The following is a 21,128-nucleotide window of genomic DNA, read 5'->3' as shown; positions in this document are numbered from 1 at the left end:
CTTCGATTTAAAAAAAATAGCAGACCTACAAGCTCGTGGCGCGATATGAGCTTGTAGATCTGCTATTTTTAAATAGCTAAAGCACGACATGATGCTAACACCAAAATGGGTGCCCGTTCAGAATGGGTTAAGCCCCAGGTTATTTTTCGCCGTACGATGATGCTTGGCAAAAACACAGACAAAAGCCGATCTACAAGCTCACAACACGTCGCATCTCGACGCGTTGAGGGCTTGTGAGAGCATCGGAGCTCGTAACAGATCGGACCACTAACAGCCCTGTGTCAAACTGAGCGTGCAAGACTGTAGATTTCCCTCACCGTAGCCTGAGAGGATCCCGTTTGTTGTGATGAAGTGCTGTTCTGGGAGACACTTTGTCTGCCTGCAGCAATACTGGCCTGGTGCAGTTAGACAGAGGGCAAGAGCTCGTTAATGGCAGCATACAGTAAATAAACCTCCAGTCAAAACATAACAATTTGATTATATCCAAGTCTGCACATGACTGTCTGTGAATTACTGGTCGAATTACTTTAAATGTAGCTGTCAAATTCAGTAAGTAACTTGGAAGTGATTGACGATTAGGCAAAAATACTTTTACGATTATCTCAACTAAATGTAATAATAGTGAAAGGCCTGGTGCTGACCTGCTGCACGGCGGCCAGGCTCTGGAGCTGAGCGGCGCTGAGGTTGTGCTGCTGCTGCAGCGCTGCGGTCTGCAGCATGAGGTGCTGCTGCTGCGCCGCGTACATCTGCTGCAGGTACTGCGCCGCCGTGTTGGGACGGCCATGCAAGGCCTGCTGGATCACCTTCAGAAAGGGACAAACACGACAGTGTGACTGTGGAGTTGGTCGAGTGGCAGCAGGGCTGCAACAGTTAATCCACCTCATTGATTTAGGGGAAAATGTTCGCTCTGGAAAGGCATCATTTTCAAGATGGCGTCCACGATGGCTGCCGAGAGCTTAAAATGCCTATAAACTGGGATTTAATATTTAAATATCACAACAATTATGTACTTGGTTTTAGATTTTTGGCATGGTATGTTCAAAATGATACCTTTCCAGTGAACAATTTTGATGATTTCCCTCCCAGCTAAGTTACAGATTTTGACTTCAGACTTCATGTAACAGCATGTCACACATTTATTACATTTATTGCTGACAGAGACAATTCTGTGTGAAATTTATATTTTGTTCAAAGTCAGAATCAGAGACACTATTGTCAAGTTTAAGTTATGAAATTGAAAACACATTCAGGTGGACCGCAGGAAAATGTCTACAAAAATGTCTAGAAAGGTTAGACATGTCAAAAATGTCTACAAAAATCGCTAACAACGTCTAGGCAGGTTAGACATGTCAAAAATGTCTACAAAAATCTCTAACAATGTCTAGACTCTAGACAGGTTAGATATGTCAAAAATGTAAAAAGAAAATAGTCTAGACAGGTTAGACAACATGTCAACAATGTCTAAACAATATGTATAGCTTTTCCCAGGTAAGAGCAAAGAGACTGAAGATAACCTGCTCCATTCATTCAGTGTTGAGAAATGTATATTTTCTCAAGTAGGTAATTGCAGGGAAGGGGTCACAGAATGAATGATCCCTTCTTTACCAGGAACAGAACTCATCGTGCACCAGAATGTCTCTCTTGTCTATTCACCCGCCATCCCTGACATTGAATGACAGCCTCCGCCTGGTTGCCAGGCAACCAGAGTGCAACTTTGACCTGTGGCCTAATGGATTTTAAAACCACCCAGACCCAAACCTCATGGGGAACAAGATGAGAGGATTCTGTACGTAGTAGACACATTTTTGCAAGCCCTTGCTGATCTTAAACGACCGCTGTGGCTTTAGGCTGAGTGTGCTGCTGCTGGATGACAATGACTTCAATGACTTAATTGCTGGAAAGAGGATCCACCAGGCCAGAGTGGCATTGTCACAGCATAAAAAGCAGGGTGACCCCCGACGTGGAAGGGGATCATTCTAGGGGGTCAAGAGCACTACAACAGAGGATAATGGAGATAAGTCTCAGGGCCCGATTTTCACCAGTGCTCTACCTCTTATCCCTAAACTTATTTGCCTTTTTTCTTTTACTATTTTGAAAAACCTTTTTTCCTTTGTTCAACTAGGCTATCTACAACTAGGCTATCTACATCACTATTAACTAATGTTTTTCAAAATAGTAGAAAAGTGCAAAGAAGTTTAGGGATAAGGAGTAAGGGACTGCCGAAAATAGGGTCCTCAGAGCTCAAGCAACCTTTTTGGATTTAGCAGGGACGCCGCTGACGATTTGGTTGCCCCATTCGCATATATTTGTCCGTCCCCCCGTCCCCCCTGAGAGTGCTGCGTTATCTATGCAGATTGGCTACTTTCGCCATTTGTAAGGACGCACACATGGGCGTGCATTATTACGCGGCAGAGCCACAGAGAAATTTGTTATTAGAAGGGTCAGCTTGACACTTTTTGGCACATTTTGTTTCCCCCCTCGGAGGGTTTCCCTATCCGCAGTGTGTATTGCGCGTACACGTAGCGACGGCACTGGTATTTAAGTTTGTATCTCACAGCATAATTTACCTTTTTTTCCATTATGCTACTTGTTCTGTTTTTGTGCAAACAAACTAAACTTTAAAACATAATCTTTGCATTCGACATGCACTACTACTTTAACACGATAGTTTCATCAGAAGGCTGTGGAATTCAAATACCTGCCGTCTTGATTCATGGAAGAGGAGAGTGGTGCAAATCCACCTACTGCTCTGGGAAGGATGGCTCGAAATGTACCAACAGAGGGCAGTAGAAGCACAACACTTAAGTGTGCCTGTGCTGGATTGTTAGTGCATGAGACAACACATGCCACACATTTTTCATGCAGAAGGAACATACCTGAACTGTCTGTCGGTCAGAAATCCCACTGTAGACGGATATCTGAGGTATTGCCTGTCTTCCCATGGTAGTACTAGTACTAGTAGTACTACTACTAGCAGTACTACTACTATTAGAACTGCTGGTAGTGGTGCTGCTGCTGCTGGCAGCGGTGCTGCTTGTGCTGGTATTGGTGCTGGGGGTGGTTGTGGTCCCTGTGCTGCCCGTCGTAGAGGCAGGGGTCCCCGGCTCACTCTCCATGGTACCCTCTGCTCTTCTCACCTTTGACCCCCGGCTCTTCTGAATGGCTCTCCGGTGCCTGGAGGAACGGAAGGACACATCATTCATACTGTACAATACATAACATATAAGCTACTCATATATTTATTGGCAATGGATGTGTTTAGTGACATTCTTATTATTATCTGAACATTTATATTTATTGACACTGACTGTATATAATGGTACTCTCCTTCATGGACGCAGTGCAAATGTCTAGTGCCAGAATATAGGCTCAATTTCTATTCTCTCTTATTTATCTTGGTTTGGTCCCTGGGTTACATTCTTACTGGTGGTGCACTGGTGCTGCTATGACCTGAATCTCCCTCCAGAGATCAATAAAGGTTTAGTTTGTTTAATGTCTTATCTGGTACACCCGTTTCGGCCTGGCAGTGATGAAGCTTTTTTCTCCAATAAATTAAACCAATCTGTATTTGAAAGCTCCTATGGAGGAAGCCGTTGCTGTGTGGAATGTTAAGCTACTGTTTTTCTTCTGCTAATGCCTACAGGCAAGACACATTAGAATTCTGCACCAGGAGTCAACTTACTTCTGAAAATCACCTTTTCATTTTCAAGTACAAATCACAGATTTGAATGAAAATGTTGAAATTACAATTATTAAGCCCAGTATACGATATATGATGAATACAGAAAATAGTCTAAATACAAGCTCAGTCACTCTACACTGCAAGCTTATAGATCTGCCATTTTCAGTGTGAGACAGTCCGTCATATGACGTATGACTGTATGATAAGTAGTCTATAGATTAACATAGACTCATAGCGTTGTAGAGAAACCCTAACCCTAAATGCTCTGTAGAGAGGAGAGAGATCACAGTCCATCACAGCATTTCCAGGCAGTGTTCCAACATTCTCACTGGCTGATTAACATCGCTGTGTGGGGAATCTCCTCCATTTTAAGTGGGAATAAAATAAATCATGTAAAATACCTGCAATTCCAAGCCAAAATTCAGGCCGTCTTTGATCAAGAGGAGAAGAATGTTATGTCTTTGTCAGATGGACAGGGTCAGAAGTAAATGTTTGACATTTCAGACCACAAGTACACTTAATGTACTTCAGTCACAGACGACAAAAACAAGTCTAGCTGAGCTCTGAGGAAGCCACATGGTATTTGTAGGCACAGGAGAAAGTGTGTCCCCATTAGGGCAGTGGTTCTCAAACGTCATGTCAAGGACGCCACAAATGTATACACTGTATATTTGGCCGCGGACGCCAATCTAAGAGAAGATTTATTTAAAAAAATTAAGAATTTTTAAAATGTTCGGAAAAAAGCAGATCTACTAACTCACATTTGGCAACGCGTTGTGTGTGAGCTTATAAATTAAAGCTAGTGCCTAAACTGCTCCTTACGTAAAGTACATACACACACAATCATACATACAGAGAGTCGGGCATTTAAGATCATATGAGCTATAAAGTATTATGCATCCGTGCAGTTTACTTAGTGTAAGTGTAAAGGATATTTATTTATTGTTAATGAAACAAATAATGTGCAGGCACGTGCATGTGAGAGTATCTCTGAATACCGTATGTGTATTCTACAGAATTATGATGAAACGTCTCCCTGAAAGTCTCCTCCCACCCCCCTGAGGGCCAGAGGCAAAATTACCATTACCTGTGTATGTTTCCCCTTTCTACAGAAATAGCACATAGTCCTGCAAAAATAACCACTCCTTTCATTCCACAACTGAAGCAAGCACTGAAGCGTGCTCTCTTTAGATGAACTGACAATGCCATGCTGTCAAGTTCATTGTAAAATAATACAATAAAAATAATACGTATTAATAATAATAAAGCTATTAATTACATGCATTTACCACAAATGTTGTGACGGGACAAATTGACCTGGTTTGAAAACTCATTCTCTTCTCATAGCAATATTGCATAGTGGATTTACTTCTCCTGAATTGCTTTTCTTACCCCACACAACACGTGCCATGCGCACGCACACGGGCACGCACATGCACATGCACACCGTCACGCACACAAACACAAATTAATGGACCTCTTGAAGCCTGTTTGTTTTCACAGTTAAATTAATACCAGAGGAGTGAAATCTAATTTGAGATCCATCCAGTTTAAATAAACCATCTTGGTAGTCCGACCTACAGGATTGCAGGTCACTTTTTTGAAACACTATACAAGGTGTTTTGACTTGCATGGATAAAAAGTGGACTGGATCCGATCCAAAAAGCAGGGTGAGTTTGAGAAGCACAAAAGAATGCATGCTTTCAAAGCTAATGAATGCCAGTGACTTCAGAGAAAAATTACAGGGCTATTTAACTCAAAACAAGCACACTACATTTGGTGAATGTTAATAGCGGAAAAGGGTTATTGTTGTTGTTGTTGGTGCTGGTGGTGGTGGGTTGCTGTGCCAGGGGTTCTTATGGCAATAAACAAACCCCTCCCCCACGAGTAAAAATTACGCCGGTCAAAGTTAAAATTTTCACCTGGACTCAGTTCTTAATCGAACAATGTTGGTCTACTCTCGCTTAAGTTATAGGTTTCTTTCCAACACCAAATGTAAAGTATTTATCCAAACATTAATGTCCTGCACACAGCTAATACAAAAGCAGCATACCGAGACATGACCAAAGAAAGTAACAAGACAAAAAGAACTGTCTGGCATGAGAAAGCGGCGGCCTTCCTGTCCTGAACCCATTTGTCAGCCATCAAAACTAAAAGCGTGTGAGAATGAGGAGGGTAGAAGATTTAGGGCCGCCTTGTAAAAGCCTTTTTAAGTATGGCCCCTTGGTACCCTATCCTTTATCACAGGGGGGGGGGGGGGGGTCTCCATGCTTGTTGTCAGCAGATGGAAGGCCTCAGACGGACGGAGTGATAGTTGATGTTATAGACGTGATTGGATAGGAAATGAGGAGATGGAATCTGTAAGCAAGGGCTTACAAATGAGAGAGAGAAAGAGATAGAGAGAAAGAGATGGATGGTTTAAACGGTTGGAACAAATGGGATAAGGAAGAACATGGGCTGGTGTGACCTCAGTATGAGTATACTAGATTATAGTTCTAGTAACTAGAATAAAAAGAGTGTTCTAGGACTAGGTCATCAAGCAGATGAGGTAGTGGTGGTTAGGTTGTCAAACACTGTGTGTGTGTGTGTGTGTGTGTGTTCCCTCGCACGCAGAGTGCGTGCGAGGGAAAGAGAGAAAGATACTTGTGCTAATAGAGAGTGTGGGTGGTTATGGAATTGATGGTGGGGGTTCAAACAGCTGATGCTAGTACAGACTACAGAGCATGTCTCGAGACACAGAAAAACGGGAGGGTGGCATTTCTAGCCTCTGGGCCTAGAGCGGTATAGGTGAGGTGTAAAGTTAAAAGGGCTGGAGGTTGCTGGGTAGAGACTTGAGAGAGGGGGATGCGAATGTGGGCTGAGTGGGTGGGTTATGGATATTAAAGGGGTTTGGGAATGGGGAGAGAGGGCGCGATGGAAGTAATTAAATGAGAAGCAACGCTGCCGTGCTGCAATTCCTAAGCCACCCCAACCCCCCCTACCTCATCAGTATTCTATTTCAAGTGAAATTAAGACATGTGGGACAGATATATAGCCCACTTTCAGAAAATGCTCTGTGTGGTGATAATAATGTGCTGCTCCTATAAAAACGGCATAACCAGACAAGCCTGAAAAGCAGCAGACAATTTGTCAACATTTCATACCAGAAAAGCAAGGTTACTTTCAGTTACTCGGAAATGAAGGCTTAGTAAGTATGTGTACCCTTTTAGTGAAAGTGAAACAAAATGTACTTGACACAGACACACACACACACACACACACACACACACACACACACACACACACACACACACACACACACACCCTAAGCGCCATATGAAAACTAACCAAAAGAAAAATTCAATGCAATCAGATTTGGAAATACAATAAAACCACTAATGGGAATCATACATCCACAATGAGCGAAAAACAAAGAAACCATAACATCAGTGTTGCATTAGTTCTGTACTGGATTCTACATTTCACAACATATGAACGTGCCTCCGACCTATAATTAAGTCTTATAGTGAAAAACTGATGGCTGACATCCAGTCTGGCTCGAGCACGTTTTATTTTTCTATGGCTGTATACATCATCATCCCCAATCATGGCTCTCCCTGCATGTTGTATGTGGTCATTTTAGCCATCGTCTGGTTGTCATTGCCACATCGTGTTGTGAGGGGATGTGGGGGTGAGAGGAGGGAATCCCCTCTGGTAATGATGCCTCCTGCCCCCCCCCCCCCCCCCCCTCCTCCTCCCTGTCTCTCAGAGACGAGTCACTCATCCATCAGTGCAGGAGAGCTAAGGAGAACCCCCCCGCCCCCTTTGAAAAGCTTGAAAATTCTGGCTGAGACTAACGTTTTCATTAAATGGGTGCGCCAAATCTGGTACACCTTGAGAGCTGGTGAACCCACTGAGAATGACAAGAGGGCATGGTGGCAGGCAGGCAGGCCTCTCTCGCCTCCTCTCTTTAAAAAAAAAGATACGTGTCAAACTGTAAATGCTTGGGCACCAACAAATACTAATACTTGAAAATACTTATTGATCTTGTGGTCTGCTCAAGCCGGCATGATGAGACTGTATACAGTAATAATAAGCGGCTGTCTGATGTTCGTCTGAGGATCTACATAGTCAATAGCCTGCAAGAGCTGTTAGGACAGAGGCAGGGGGGGGGGGGGGGGGGGAGACAGACTGGCTGTCTCTACAACACTAAGAGCCCTAGTATAAGCAAGTGCAAGCTCCATCAGCATCCATCCCTTAAGTCCCCTCCTAGACACATACAACAGCCCACATTAACATAGGTGCACATTTGTCAAAATACAGTAGATCGATAGCAAAGAGAGCACACAGTGCATGATATTGGCTTTGAATGATGCTGAGAGAGGGTTACTCTGCTGCTGCTGAGACAAAGCCCCCCCCCACCCCTTAACCCTGGTGTTTTCCCCCCTACCTCCTCTGGCTCCCCCAACGCGATGCAGGGGTATGATGCCCCATCCCCAGGGACTGTGCTGTCCTCCTCTACGGTCCTCCTGCTCCTCTTTGTCTGTCTGAGTCTCCGGCTTGTTGTGACTGAGCCAGCGAGTGAGCGAGTGTTTTGAGTACTGGATTTCCAAAACCCCCTCTGCCCCGGTTGTCTAACACCCCCCCCACACACCCCAATGTGTGCGCTCACACACACACACACACGCATTCACACAGATACACAGTTAGCTCCTCGTCCCAGCATCAACACTCTACTCCACCAACCAGGCCGCGGCCTGCCTCCTGATTATCTGGTATCCTAGCGACAGCCAACGGGGTGCCTATGGAATCCCTGTGTGAAGCGCAGCGCGCTGATTGGGTCAGCGGATCCCTCTCTAATGAAGATGATGGTAATGAATTTACTCCGTCTCCCCTCCCCCTTCTGCCAGAATACTGAATTTTGAGAGCCACCATCACATATTAATGTGGAAAATAATCACCATTTTTTGATATTCAACCCTCTTAAATAGTCACTGCATGACAAAATATATATAATAATCAGAAATGATTGGCATTTTGAGTGGTACAACAGACTCAGGATATTTGACAGATTATTCAGGTTCAACACCAGTCACTAAGCAAAATGCTGCTAAATTCAAACTGTCCTTGGAATAAATCTTTTTTTGTCCTGAACTCTAGTCCCATTTGCCGTTGACAATGAAAGGAAAATGTACGCATATGTGGACGAGCAAATCGTCTTTTCTAAACACAGTGCAACTGTTTTAATTCAGCTCGGGGCTTATATATCACATAAATTCGATGGTCATCTTACATGGTCATGGTGAAAAGATGAGGTTTTTTTAAACATTGTATCATGGTTAAAAGATAATAACATAAATTGACAAATTAATTCATGAAGAAGTATATTCATTTTTTATTGGATGATGTACGACAACAAATCACATGGGTGTGATTTGTATTTATATTATTCACCTACTTTGGCTAATAAACAGTTTTGGGGAGAAGTCTTAAATTTTCAGTTTAGCTGTTAAACATATCGAGTGGCTCGATGCCCTCTTCCAGATGTCTGGACAACACACAAAGGAGTTAATATCGACATTGTTCTTATACTGTATTTGACATGAGGCTAGAACATAGGTTGGGTAATTTGCATGTACAGACCTGGTTTTCTAAATGCATGTCATACATTTTTCACAAATAATCTGCCGTTTTATATTGTTTAGCCTAGATCAAAGTCTAGAACAGTTAGGGAATCTAACCGATTATCATTGCAGTTAGACTGTAATCTACATTTTGAGATGCAATTGAGCCAGAGGGATTACCAACAATTATGGCTCTCTAAAATAACCCAGGCCATTACCTACTAAATGCGACTAAATCTGTGGCGACTAAAGGATTAGCCAAATCATCAGGTCCAGCTTAATGCCGTAATTATATATAAATTGATGGGGAAAAGATGAAAAGCCATCTCATTATTGGGGGGGGGGGGGGGGGTGTAAAGAAGAAAAGCAATGGAATGACAATCTGCCCATCAAAAAGTAAAATGGTACTGCTTTTGTTTTTGTGCAAGGGGCTAGAGATAAACCAGCTGGGGAAATGGCCTGATAATAGCATACTTATGGTCCTTCTACTCCTCCACATTAACTGTCTGGAGTGAGTTTGGACATATCATCGCTGTTGGGTGAAAACCTTGTATTCTCCATGTATGCCCATATATTGGCATAGCGGTCGGATACGTGGCTCCGGACAACCAGATGTCCATACATGCCTATATTATGTGGACGCATCAGGGTTTGTTTGTGTTTGTCGGAGTCATCTTGACGTGGCTGGATGGCCGTGGTCCTCCTGTCTATATAATATGGGCGTATAGTGTTTGTTTATGTCCGAGTCATGGTCCTGCCATGTCCTGCCTATATGGGCGTAGTTATGTCAGAGTCCAAGTGGCCCTCAGATGGACACCCCCAGGGAAGAAGGAAGGAAACAGGGCTGACCTGGCGCAGAACTGGGGTGCATGCGTTTGGTCCGACATACCATTGGTCCGAACGACAACCTACCCCAAACCCTCACCCTACCATAACCGCAAGCACGGGGCAGCACACCTAAACCTAACCCCAACCCTCTCCTGACCCTATTTTCTATCATCTTGTGGGAACTGTAAACTGGTTAATGTGAATACCATCACTTTAAAAGCGTAATTTTGTTTACCCGGACAGCACTGGTTGTCAAGTATCAATACACTTTTAGACCGACATTTTTGTGCCAGCTGAGTAATTAGATTTATTTCTTGATCGCCCCTCGTCTTGATTCTTTAAAAAAACATGTCATGGGCTCGATAACGGGCTTGATACGCCCAATGCTTATTGATACCATACTCAATAAGCTTGTTATCGAGTCTTTTCAGGTATCGGGTTTCGAGCTCCATCCCTATAGTACCCATAAGCCAATTTTAATATAGGATGTTCAAAAGTGAAAGTGGATAAGTGTCTGTGGGTTTAAGAAATATTGAACCAATGAAAATATTTACCAAGTGCTTGTGACCAGGTTTCTACCATAGACTGTAAAAAATATGGACAAAGCGTTCCCCGGGTCTAACATGGACGTAAAATGAAGCCTGTTATTCCTGCACTGTAAGTCGCCATCTTTCTAGATCCGTTTGGGCCCAGCTGGCCATTGGCTGGCTCCGTTTGGGCCCAGCTGGCCATTGGCTTCCCAGACAACAAGGCGGGACTTCCCCCCTTCTTCTCCGTTGGTTTTTATTTTGACTCGAGTGGGTGGGGACTCCCGATCATAGACTGTAACGGTAGCCACGCCCCTCAGAACATACGCGACTTTATGGTCATTTATTTTATAAATGGGACCATAATTTTCCAAAAAGAATATTATGACATTAGAAATGAGACTTTAAACTAGTGACTGGAAGCAGAAAGTATTCATGACCATGTTTATTAAGGTAATACAGTCTAGGTGAAGTTGGGCCCAAATACACTTCTATGGGGCTATGGGTTTTTTTGGGTCCAGTGACAGCGCCACAACAGGCCATTATATGAACTTTCAGGAGTTTCAGGCTTCACAAAATATCTGTCTGACTGCCCCCCTGGTTTCTACCCAACAGGATATGAAATGTAGCCAGTCATGTGCTAGTGTATTGATTGGGGCCACCCATGCACGAACCCCATTGATTATAATCTAGCCATTAGCATATAGATTAGCTGGCGGAGGAGACTATGGGCGGCGGGGGGGGGGGGGGGGGGGGGGCAGAAATTCAGATTAGGGTGGAAAGAATAGGGATTGATGTGTCTCGGTTTGATATGAGACATTGATGATGGACCTTTAAAATCTGACAGCCCGGGGCCTCAAGTAGCCAAGACTTACTTGGGTAAACAGAAATGAGAGATACAAAGGGCTGGTAATGCATAGGTCTCCAATACAAACAAACCCCTCCTTCAGCACAATAGCTAGACGCATCATCAATTCTGAGAACACTAACACCCTAATAAGCTCTTCTGGAGAGCTGGCTAAAAGAAAATAAATGGCCTGTACAAACTGAAGCCCTAGGCAGATTATTTTAAATGGAGATGCAGCTAAAAGCTGCAGGTTAGCGTTTGTTTCCCCAAAAGAACTGTGCATGTGTCATGAGTAAAGATGGAGATTATAGGCAGAGAATGTCCTGGAGAACTGGAAACCGTTTGGGCAAGCATGTTTAACAAGTCAAATATCATTTAAAATTCCTCCCTTCAGTAGAGTAATGGCATGATTAACACGATGATGTGGCTCGTCTAAAAGAACAGATTCTAAAGATTACATTTCACTTCGGTTATAATCTCAACACTTTGACATAACGGATCACGGATCACAAATTAGGTTTAAGCAGGAAACCAAATACATGACAAATAGTGTCAATTCATTTTTAAATAATTGTTTTTCTGTGAGGAGCGGCATTTGATCATACAACCCACACAGACTACTGGTCTAATAATCTCAGCACTCTGAATGAATGAATCACTGTATGAGGGGCATTTGGGAGGTGCAGGGGAAATCTTCCTGTACAACTCTGCAGTGTAGGGATTTACCAGCTTTTTGTATCTCTCATTTCTGTTTACCCAAGTATGTCTTGGCTACTTGGGGCCCCGGGCTGTCAGATTTCAAAGGTCCATCATCAATTGTGTTTGTTTCCCCAAAAGAACTGTGTATGCGTCATGATTAAAGGTGGAGATGAACTATATGCCGAGCATGTCCTGGAGAACTGGAAACTGTTTGGGCAAGCATGTTTAACAAGTCAATATAATTTCAATTTCCTCCCTTCAGTAGAATGATGACATGATTAACATGTGGCTTCAAAATAACCGATTTTGAAGATTACATTTCACGTGAAAATCGGTTATTTTCAACACTTTGACATAACAGCTCATAAATTAGGCTTAAGCAGGAAGCCAAATACACAAACGATGTCAATTCATTCTAAAATAAAAAAAAATCTGTGAGGAGCATTTGATCACATTTAACCCACACAGACGACTGGTTTAATAATATCAGCACTGTGAATGAATGAACCACTCAGAGGGGCATCTGGGAGGTGAAGGGGAACAACTCTGCAGTGTGTAGGGATTTGAATCCTCTGTCTGTGGTGCATCCAGGGGGGCAGTCAGACAGATATTTTGTGAAGCCACTTGATAGATAATTTCTGTTTATATATTTTATGCTTGATTGATCATTTCCTTTGACCTTTTGACCCTTTTAATCTGGTTACCCCTGTGACTTCACGCTGTCTTTTGGCGCTTAGTTAGTGTTGTACAGTCTCTGTCTCCCTACATGAATTTGACCTCGCATGGCTATCTTATCAGCCGGGTGCCATAGCAACCGGGCCGGCACCCCCTTCCCTGACAAATTCATCCTTTGAGGCCTAGATCGACCTCTGTGTTTTGTAATTTTCCATTTCATCCAGTATTATTCCATCAAGTGCCCAGAACTCCTCGTTGTGCCACGTCGGCTTTGTACCATCCTCCATTTTGTATTGTAAAGTATATATACCGGATTCCATTTTGGGAGACGGTAGAGAGAAACCCAACCTACCAGATCCCTCACGGGAGCTGGCTCTTTATTGGATTGTAAATTAAGCTGTGTTTGTGAATCCTGTTCTATTTCTCTCTGAAACGATGATATAAAACGACTAAAAACCTCGCTCTGCCTGGACTTCTCTCCTTGGGGGGGAAATAAGGTAATATTTTGGTTATGGGGTAATCCTTCCTGTTCATATTGGCTATTTACTTAAAGTATTTTGGTAAAAGCTAAAGTTAAGTATAAGTATTGTAATGGGATTACTCCTAAAAGTAAATGTATTGTGAGCCTTCCGGAGCATTTTGGTTCTGTTCCGGAGCAGCTCGCAGCTTCTAGCCTTTTGCGAAACGAAGCTATTATCTTTAGATTCAGTTACAGGGGCTTACAGTCCCCCCTGTCATTTTTTATCATGATGGGATAAAATACCCATCACCACTCAAGGACTGTATAAAGAGGACGGGAAGCGAAGACCGTAAGGGCGCCGCCATGGTGCTCCATGGAAGGAAAGAAACATGCGCAATGGGCTATATGCAGCCAACACTTCCACGTTCAGCTTCCTTGGTCTGCAACTGCGCATGTTTTTTTCCTTCCATGGAGCACCATGTGAGCAACATGGCGGCACCCTTACGGTCTTCGCTTCTTGTCCTCTTTAGACAGTCCTTGAAGCCACTAAGGAAATCGGGATTTCCTGAAAGTTCATATAATGGCCTGTTGTGGCGCTGTCATTGGGCCCAAAAAAACCCATAGCCCCATAATAATACTAATAATAATAAACTTTATTTGTATAGCACCTTTCATACATAAATGCAGCTCAAAGTGCTTCACAGGGCAGGACACAAAAATATAATACAATAAAACACAAGTAGTTAAAATGATAGAACAATGGCAAAGAACAAAATTGAATATAAGAACATAAAATAAATAAAAACAAATAAAAACACCACATGCAGCAATCAGTCAGGGCAGGGTAGGAACGTGCATAGTAAAACTCAACTAAAAGCAAGAGTGAAGAGGTGAGTCTTGAGTTGAGATAGAAGTCCATGTATTTGGGCCCAACTTCACCTAGACTGTATTACCTTAATAAACATGGTCATGAATACTTTCTGCTTCCAGTCACTAGTTTAAAGTCTCATTTCTAATGTCATAATATTCTTTTTGGAAAATTATGGTCCCATTTATTAAACAAATGACCATAAAGTCGCGTATGTTCTGAGGGGTGTGGCTACCGTTACAGTCTATGATCGGGATTCCCCACCCACTCGAGTCAAAATAAAAACCAACTAAGAAGAAGAAGCCGCCCAGCCTCATTGTCTGGGCCAGCCAATGGCCAGCTGGGCCAAAACGGATCTAGAAAGATGGCGATTTACAATTCAAGGACTGACAGGCTTCATTTTACGTTCATGTTAGACCCGGGGAACGCTTTGTCCATATTTTTTACAGTCTATGGGTGCATCCCGCCTTGGCTGGGTGCTCTGGCTGTATTCAAGGAACCGGGCGGGGAGGGCAGTCTCTGTTCTTGCCTGCACTAGCGACTGGTCAGGGTATCTACCTGTTCCAACAGGGAGAAGACTGGGTCGGATAGCATGTTATTCTGCATGCGTTATGCCCTCCCAGTGAAATTCCTCACTGTCGGGTGACACAGAATTAAGCTCCTGGCAATTGGAGGATTCAAACTGTGCTCTTCTAAACCCTCCCATATGACCAACTGTAGGGGTTATAGTAATAATAGGGATAATAGCAAATTGAAAGAAAAAGGGGGAGAGGGGGGGAAACTGAGAAAGAAAAAAAACACCATTGCTGTGTGCCAGCCAACATTAAGTCCATCGTTTTAGACTAGCAGTCAATAATATAAACCATCCCACTCTTAAAATCAGTATTCTAACTTGAGTGGTTAAGCATGAGGAGTAGGATATACCCTGACGAGTTGAAGATGGCTGAAGGGTCCTGGCTATGACCAAACACAACTAAAGCAGGCCACGCAGCCTTTGTTGGAATACGTAACATAACTAACAGATACCCATGATTGCCCGGCCAGATCCGCCTGATAGCTGTAATTGAGACATCTGATTCAGATGCACTCCATCTTACACAGCTGAGTAGGCCAATACAAAAGAGACCCTGGCTGGCCACATTCCAGGTACATGTACACAGCTTTCTGAACACGTGCCTGTGACCGTGTACGTGTGTGCCTCCGTGTGTGAGTGTGTGTGTTTGTGTGCACCCGCGTGTGTGTGTGTGTGTGTGTGTGTGTGTGTGTGTGTGTGTGTGTGTGTGTGTGTGTGTGTGTGTGTGTGTGTGTGTGTGTGTGTGTGTGTGTGTGTGTTCATTCCAGCCCCAGCAGCCACACACAAAAACGCAACAAACTATCACACTAGAACTAGATGGTCCCCAGCAAACCTTGGTCTTTTTCTGTTGAGGTTCATTTTAGACATTGCCTACATCTGTGGGATGCAACCCCTATCCCGTTGTGTCAAGAGTTCTAAAATCCTGGACAATTTAAACATCCATCCATGTGACTCTAATAATAGCTACGAAAATAAACATGCAGAGAAAACTGGCAGAAAGAGGGGAGGGGAGCAGGCAGAAAGACAAAAGCTTCTTTCTCAGATCTATAAATACCTCCAAAGCCATGATATTAGCAACTTGCTTCAATCAGGACCGCTCTATCAAGGCAATCAAATGCAGGCTGCTTCGTATGCAAGGGCAAAAATAAACAAGGCATGAGCAGCAGTGAAGAACACGTGAAAGTGCTTTCTTTGCCTCATCAGAAAAGCTTCACACTAGATTTATGTTAATGTGTCAGCTGTGGACCTGCCACCCTATCTGTCTGACTCGAGGTCATGACATGAAAGGATCAGCTAGGCCAAGAGATAACAGTGAACATTATCAGAGAATCATTGTGGATACAGCTTGATAATCGGCCACAATAAAGTTTCTGTGGTACGAGTTCCTGTTTTGTGACAGTTTGATTAACACCAAAATATATTATAATAAAATAAATGTGATAAAAACACAAAACCACCATGAGTCTTAACCCGGTCGATGCCAAACTTTGCACACACTCCCTGGATGCCAACGATAAACCTCTGCCCCAAATGTTCCAGAACAGCCTGTTATAGCGTCACCAGGCCTGTGAGATTGATCTTTCACAGACGTTCCTACTAGGCTGAGGAATATATCCCACCCTTTTCACATTGGCCTGTTATAGCGCCACCAGGAGGCCGACTTTTATAAAACACATGTTGATATTACTCCGTCATATTTTGTCCAGATATTCTGCAAATCGTTACACAGTATCTCTATAGTCATGTGCTCAACACAGATCTGTCCGATATTTCATATTCCATCCTGATTGCCCAACATTGGCTTTCAAAGTTTACAGGATTGGCCCGTTTTGAACAAAAAACCTCAAATCATGAACGCACTAACGCAGCGTGCAATTTATGTGAAATCTTTCACATTGGCCTGTTATAGCGCCACCAACAGATGGATTTTTGGCACAAATTGCCTCAAATCATCCAATTGCCATCAAAGGCGTAAGAAGAAATGGCACCCTTTTCACATTGGCTTATTATAGCGCACCTTTTCTAGTTTAGTACTATTTAGATCATGTTATGACTTTATTTACTTGTATACTACTACTACTACTTGTATACTATTGTACTGTATCATGGGATGTAACAATAAAGATCTGTAAAATACACTGGGAGGAGATAAGACCCGGGGCAGACAAAGGCGCAGTTCGAGGAAACACATCGACTCACTGGCCTTGGAACGTCTCGCAACTAATGTTGCTCTGGAGAGGAAAGTCTGGAACACTGGTGGAGCTGTTGCCCCCGCGACCCAACTACGGCTAAGCGGTTGCAGATGGATGGATGGAAGATACAGTGGAAGATGATTTTCAGTTCAGAAAAGTAAACAATGATGACCTGATCTGAACTCACCAACTTACAGTGAGCAAGTCATGCACTATTCCAAAGTATTCAACATCAGTGAATAGATGCTAGTGGTGTCAACAACTCTTTGGAAATTTCTGTTCATTGACCTTCACTGTTGAAACAAAGTAAAATTTTTAAAAAGCAGCTTACTCAGGGCTGTCCCTGTATCTTTTTAGCTTCACTCACACACACAACACTAGGCAAAACATCCACAAACAGCCAGCGGCTGAAACATTTGAATACTGAAATCATTGTTTGAATAATAGCAACCTGTTAAATGACCATCCGAATATTTGGGGCCAGCCAGCCCTACTCAACACACCAGTAACATTACAATGACATACTGTAGTGAGTGGGAATGATGATGGAAAAATAACATAATGGCTTTTTATAACCACAGCTGTTAATTTAAATTACTATTTGCAGTAGGGAAGCTGGTGCGTAGGAGGGATGGAGAGGTATTTCAATGAGCAGCACTAAATGTACTGTATTTTGTATTCACAAATCTAATTTAAACGCATGCCAATTGTAAAATAAGCCTAGCAGACAGCCAGGCGCTCAAACATAAACAAAAAGCAAAAACCTTTCATATCAACATGGAAACGCTTTCACCATGCCATCCTCCCTCAACTACTTCACCACTTCTCAATTTCGATATCAAAGCCTTAATTAAGCCTATGCAATAAGAAGGATTGGCACAGAAATTATCCTGTCATATTAGGCCTACAACAAAAATGATATTGTAACATTAGACATGGCAGTTTGCACATGCCTAAGGATTGGACTTTTTTTACCCGACAAAGACGCATAGGGGGTCGAAACGTTGTCATCCTTATATCTAAATAGAAATTCATGTGGGAGCTACAAAAGAGTGTGCAGACTACATCTCTTTCTACTTTATTTACCAAGCCATGCAAAAGTATCTCATGTACATTTTAGCCGATATCAATATAGTATTATATAATCATTACATTAATCAATCATCATAATTGCCCCATGATAACATCCCAGGCAGTGAAGTCGGAAAGTCCCTACTTGAAATGTATGGACTTGAGCCCTGTATTGATAAGATCACTATTTACTGTAAATATACTGTACAGTACACGCCCCCCCCCCCCCCACACACCAGTGTTGGGCAGTAGCTAGCTACAAGTAGCGAAGCTACATAGCTTAACTACATTTATCAGTAGCTTGATGGTAGCTTAGCTCCTTTTGAACCAAGTAGCGTTTTTTGTAGTGTAGCTATTTTTAGACCCAAGTAGTGACGTAGCTTTCAACAAAAGCTATATGTTACAATCGTTCATTTTTTGGAACCATGAACTTTAGTTCAAAATGTTGAATTATGAACTGAATTAGTTCCTTTAAAAAATCTTTATTGTGAACTGAACTATAGTTAGTAAAAAAAAAGAACTTTCCCAACACTGAACACATGAATCAGCCGGCTCCTGACACCGCAAGGTACATTAATACAAGTAAATGTGAAAAAGTTGACACCAAAAGCCAGACAGAGGGCTTGTTTCCAGTTTGTTTTTTAATAAACAATCAAACTCAGCATTTTTGCCAGCATTTGTTCGGTGGAAACTTGATCATGAAGTTGATAAAAAATATTTAAAAAAAGAGTAGTGTCCATGTAGCTAGCTACTTTTGCCATGTAGCTTATAGTGTAGCTTGCTACAATTATCTGGGGATAGCTTCGTTGTAGTTGAGCTATATTTAATAGAGAGTAACTGGTAGTGTAGCTTACTACATTTTCCAAGTAGCTTGCCCATCACTGCCACACACACACACACACACACAATTCAATCACAGCCCAAAGCATTTATACCTAATAAATAGCAATATATTATCTAAATATATCAACGTATTGTACTGGATTGCACTAGACAAGCTTCAGCTACTGCAGTGCTATGTGGATGAAAGTGGTAAGAATTGTGTTTAGCTGATTCTCCCAGCACTGTCTGACCTAAGGTCCCGAGGGAGACACTGTATCCCGTAATAATAGCCTTGCTGTCATATTGAGCGGATAAAACAGGCTCACTGCAATTAACCTCCGAAGCCTTATGGAAATTCTAGAAGCTTCTATGGGGACAGTCACCGTTGAGCCTATTCATTCATTCGATAAGAAAATTACTGTTCAAACACACTTCTCCAGAGTTCAGGCTGACTGTTGGTAGATGATGGCAGGGGGCGTGTAGTGACTGTCATACACAAACACATGCTTGAGTGAACAATGGATTACAGGGGGTTCATTAGATCCATTCATGTTGTTTTGGTTACATTTGGGTCAGTGAAAATACATGGGCACATTGCTCCAAATCTACCATGCCCCCTGCCCAGTGCCCACTACAGAGATGAGAGTGTGCACTTGTCAAAATAGCAAGGCCCCTCCCCCATCTAAAGGGTCGTGACCCAAAGGACAAAGTTGAAACCTCTCAAAAGACAATTTTCCACCCCACTTCCGAATTCAAAGTGCATGGGGTTCAACCACCAAGTACATACATCCTCAGAATTAACAGTACCGTAGTACCGTTCATATTAGACAGCCTCCCGTTACAGCAACTTCTCACAAACACACACACACACACATACACAGCAAAGGCTTACTTTTTACTACTAGTACTAGTGCAAGTTCCGTAGAGCCTCTCTGACCAGTAGACGCTGCGGAGTGGACTACGGTTGGTTAGCGATAAACGCGTTGACGTTAGCGATCAAGCTAAACGTGTTGATGTGTGTCTGCGCCGCGGAGAGGGGCGATCGATCAGATTAGGATCTTAATCTTATAGACTGGATCAACTCAACGGCGTTCCGACACACTAGGCAAGGCTACGACCATTTGGTCGTCATGCAAGCCTTGGGGGAGTCTCAAGGCCGCCTGAGAGGCACAACATGCACTTGAATGTCTTGAAATCAATGTGTTTTTAAACGCCATACCTTTCGGCGGTAGGCCTTGTGGGGTACTCCTCCGGGTGCTCCTGGCACTGCTGCACACTCTGTTTCCCTGATATTCTACACCATTTCTGGATGATTGTGGTTGGTGGATTTTTTATTTATCCGACAGTCTTGGAATGAACCAGCTACAGTGGCGGAGCAGGGGTGAGAGAGAGGAACCCGTGACTCACGTGACCACGCTCGTCCAATGGCCGGAGGAATTGCGGTATTTGACCCCGCCCCCGTCTCATCGGACCCCCCCGCCCCTCTCCATCCCCTGTCAAATCCCAGCTAACTGTCATGATCTCCATAGTAACAAAGGGGGATTTAACTCTTGTCTAGGTTGTTTGCTCAATTGTGTGTGTGTGTGTGTGTGTGTGTGTGTGTGTGTGTGTGTGTGTGTGTGTGTGTGTGTGTGTGTGTGTGTGTGTGTGTGTGTGTGTGTGTGTGTGTGTGTGTGTGTGTGTGCGCGCGTGTGCGCGTGTGTGCGTGTGTGCGTGTGCGCGTGTGCGTGTGTGCGTGTGTGTGTGCGTGTGTGTGTGTGTGCAGATGACCTGCTGCTGCTGTCCCCAACCAAGGAAGGACTACAGCAGCAACTTGATCTCCTACACAAATTCTCCCAGACATGGGCCCTGACAGTGAACCTAACTAAGACTAAAATCATGATATTTCAAAAAAGGCCCAGCCGCCAAAACCACCAATTTTTCCTAAATACAATCCCACTAGAACAAACAAAAAACTATACCTACCTTGGCCTAAACATCAGCAGCACAGGGAACTACAACCAAGCTGTAAAGGACCTGAGAGACAAGGCAAGACGGGCATTCTATGCCATCAAAAGAAACATAAAAATAGACATCCCAATTAAAACCTGGTTTAAAATACTGGACTCTGTGATAGAAACAATTTCCCTCTATGGAAACCATGATCTTGAAAAATGGGATAAACACCAAACCGAGACCCTACACACAGAACTCTGCAAATCCATTCTCCGTACCCAGCGAAAAACACCAAATAATGCATGCAGGGCAGAATTAGGACGATACCCACTCATAATCAAAATA

The 21,128-nt window shown here is 43.1% G+C and overlaps 1 protein-coding gene across 3 annotated transcripts in view; it reads right to left on the bottom strand.

The window, feature by feature from the left end:
* The window catches only part of phc2b (polyhomeotic homolog 2b), a 41,055-nt gene extending 20,856 nt beyond the window's left edge, over positions 1-20,199 (bottom strand). For 2 of the 3 annotated variants that reach the window (XR_014569667.1, XM_083771823.1), the window contains exons 1-4: positions 20,068-20,199; positions 2,877-3,174; positions 642-803; positions 318-395 (exon numbers count right to left, since the gene is read on the bottom strand). Coding sequence is in view for 2 of the 3 variants with exons in the window: in XM_083771823.1 (XP_083627949.1) it covers positions 318-395; positions 642-803; positions 2,877-3,116 (480 nt within the window). In the remaining variant the exon portion in view is untranslated. Of the gene's footprint in view, positions 1-317; positions 396-641; positions 804-2,876; positions 3,175-19,740; positions 19,759-20,067 lie in introns of those variants that run through there. The other variant, XM_083771824.1, reaches the window with a different exon arrangement.
* Positions 20,200-21,128: the final 929 nt, after the last annotated feature.

The sequence above is a fragment of the Protomyctophum parallelum genome (assembly GCF_964188405.1).
Source record: "Protomyctophum parallelum genome assembly, chromosome: 8".
Classification (NCBI taxonomy): Eukaryota; Metazoa; Chordata; class Actinopteri; order Myctophiformes; family Myctophidae; genus Protomyctophum; species Protomyctophum parallelum.
This window is presented reverse-complemented; position numbering and strand designations above follow the sequence as displayed.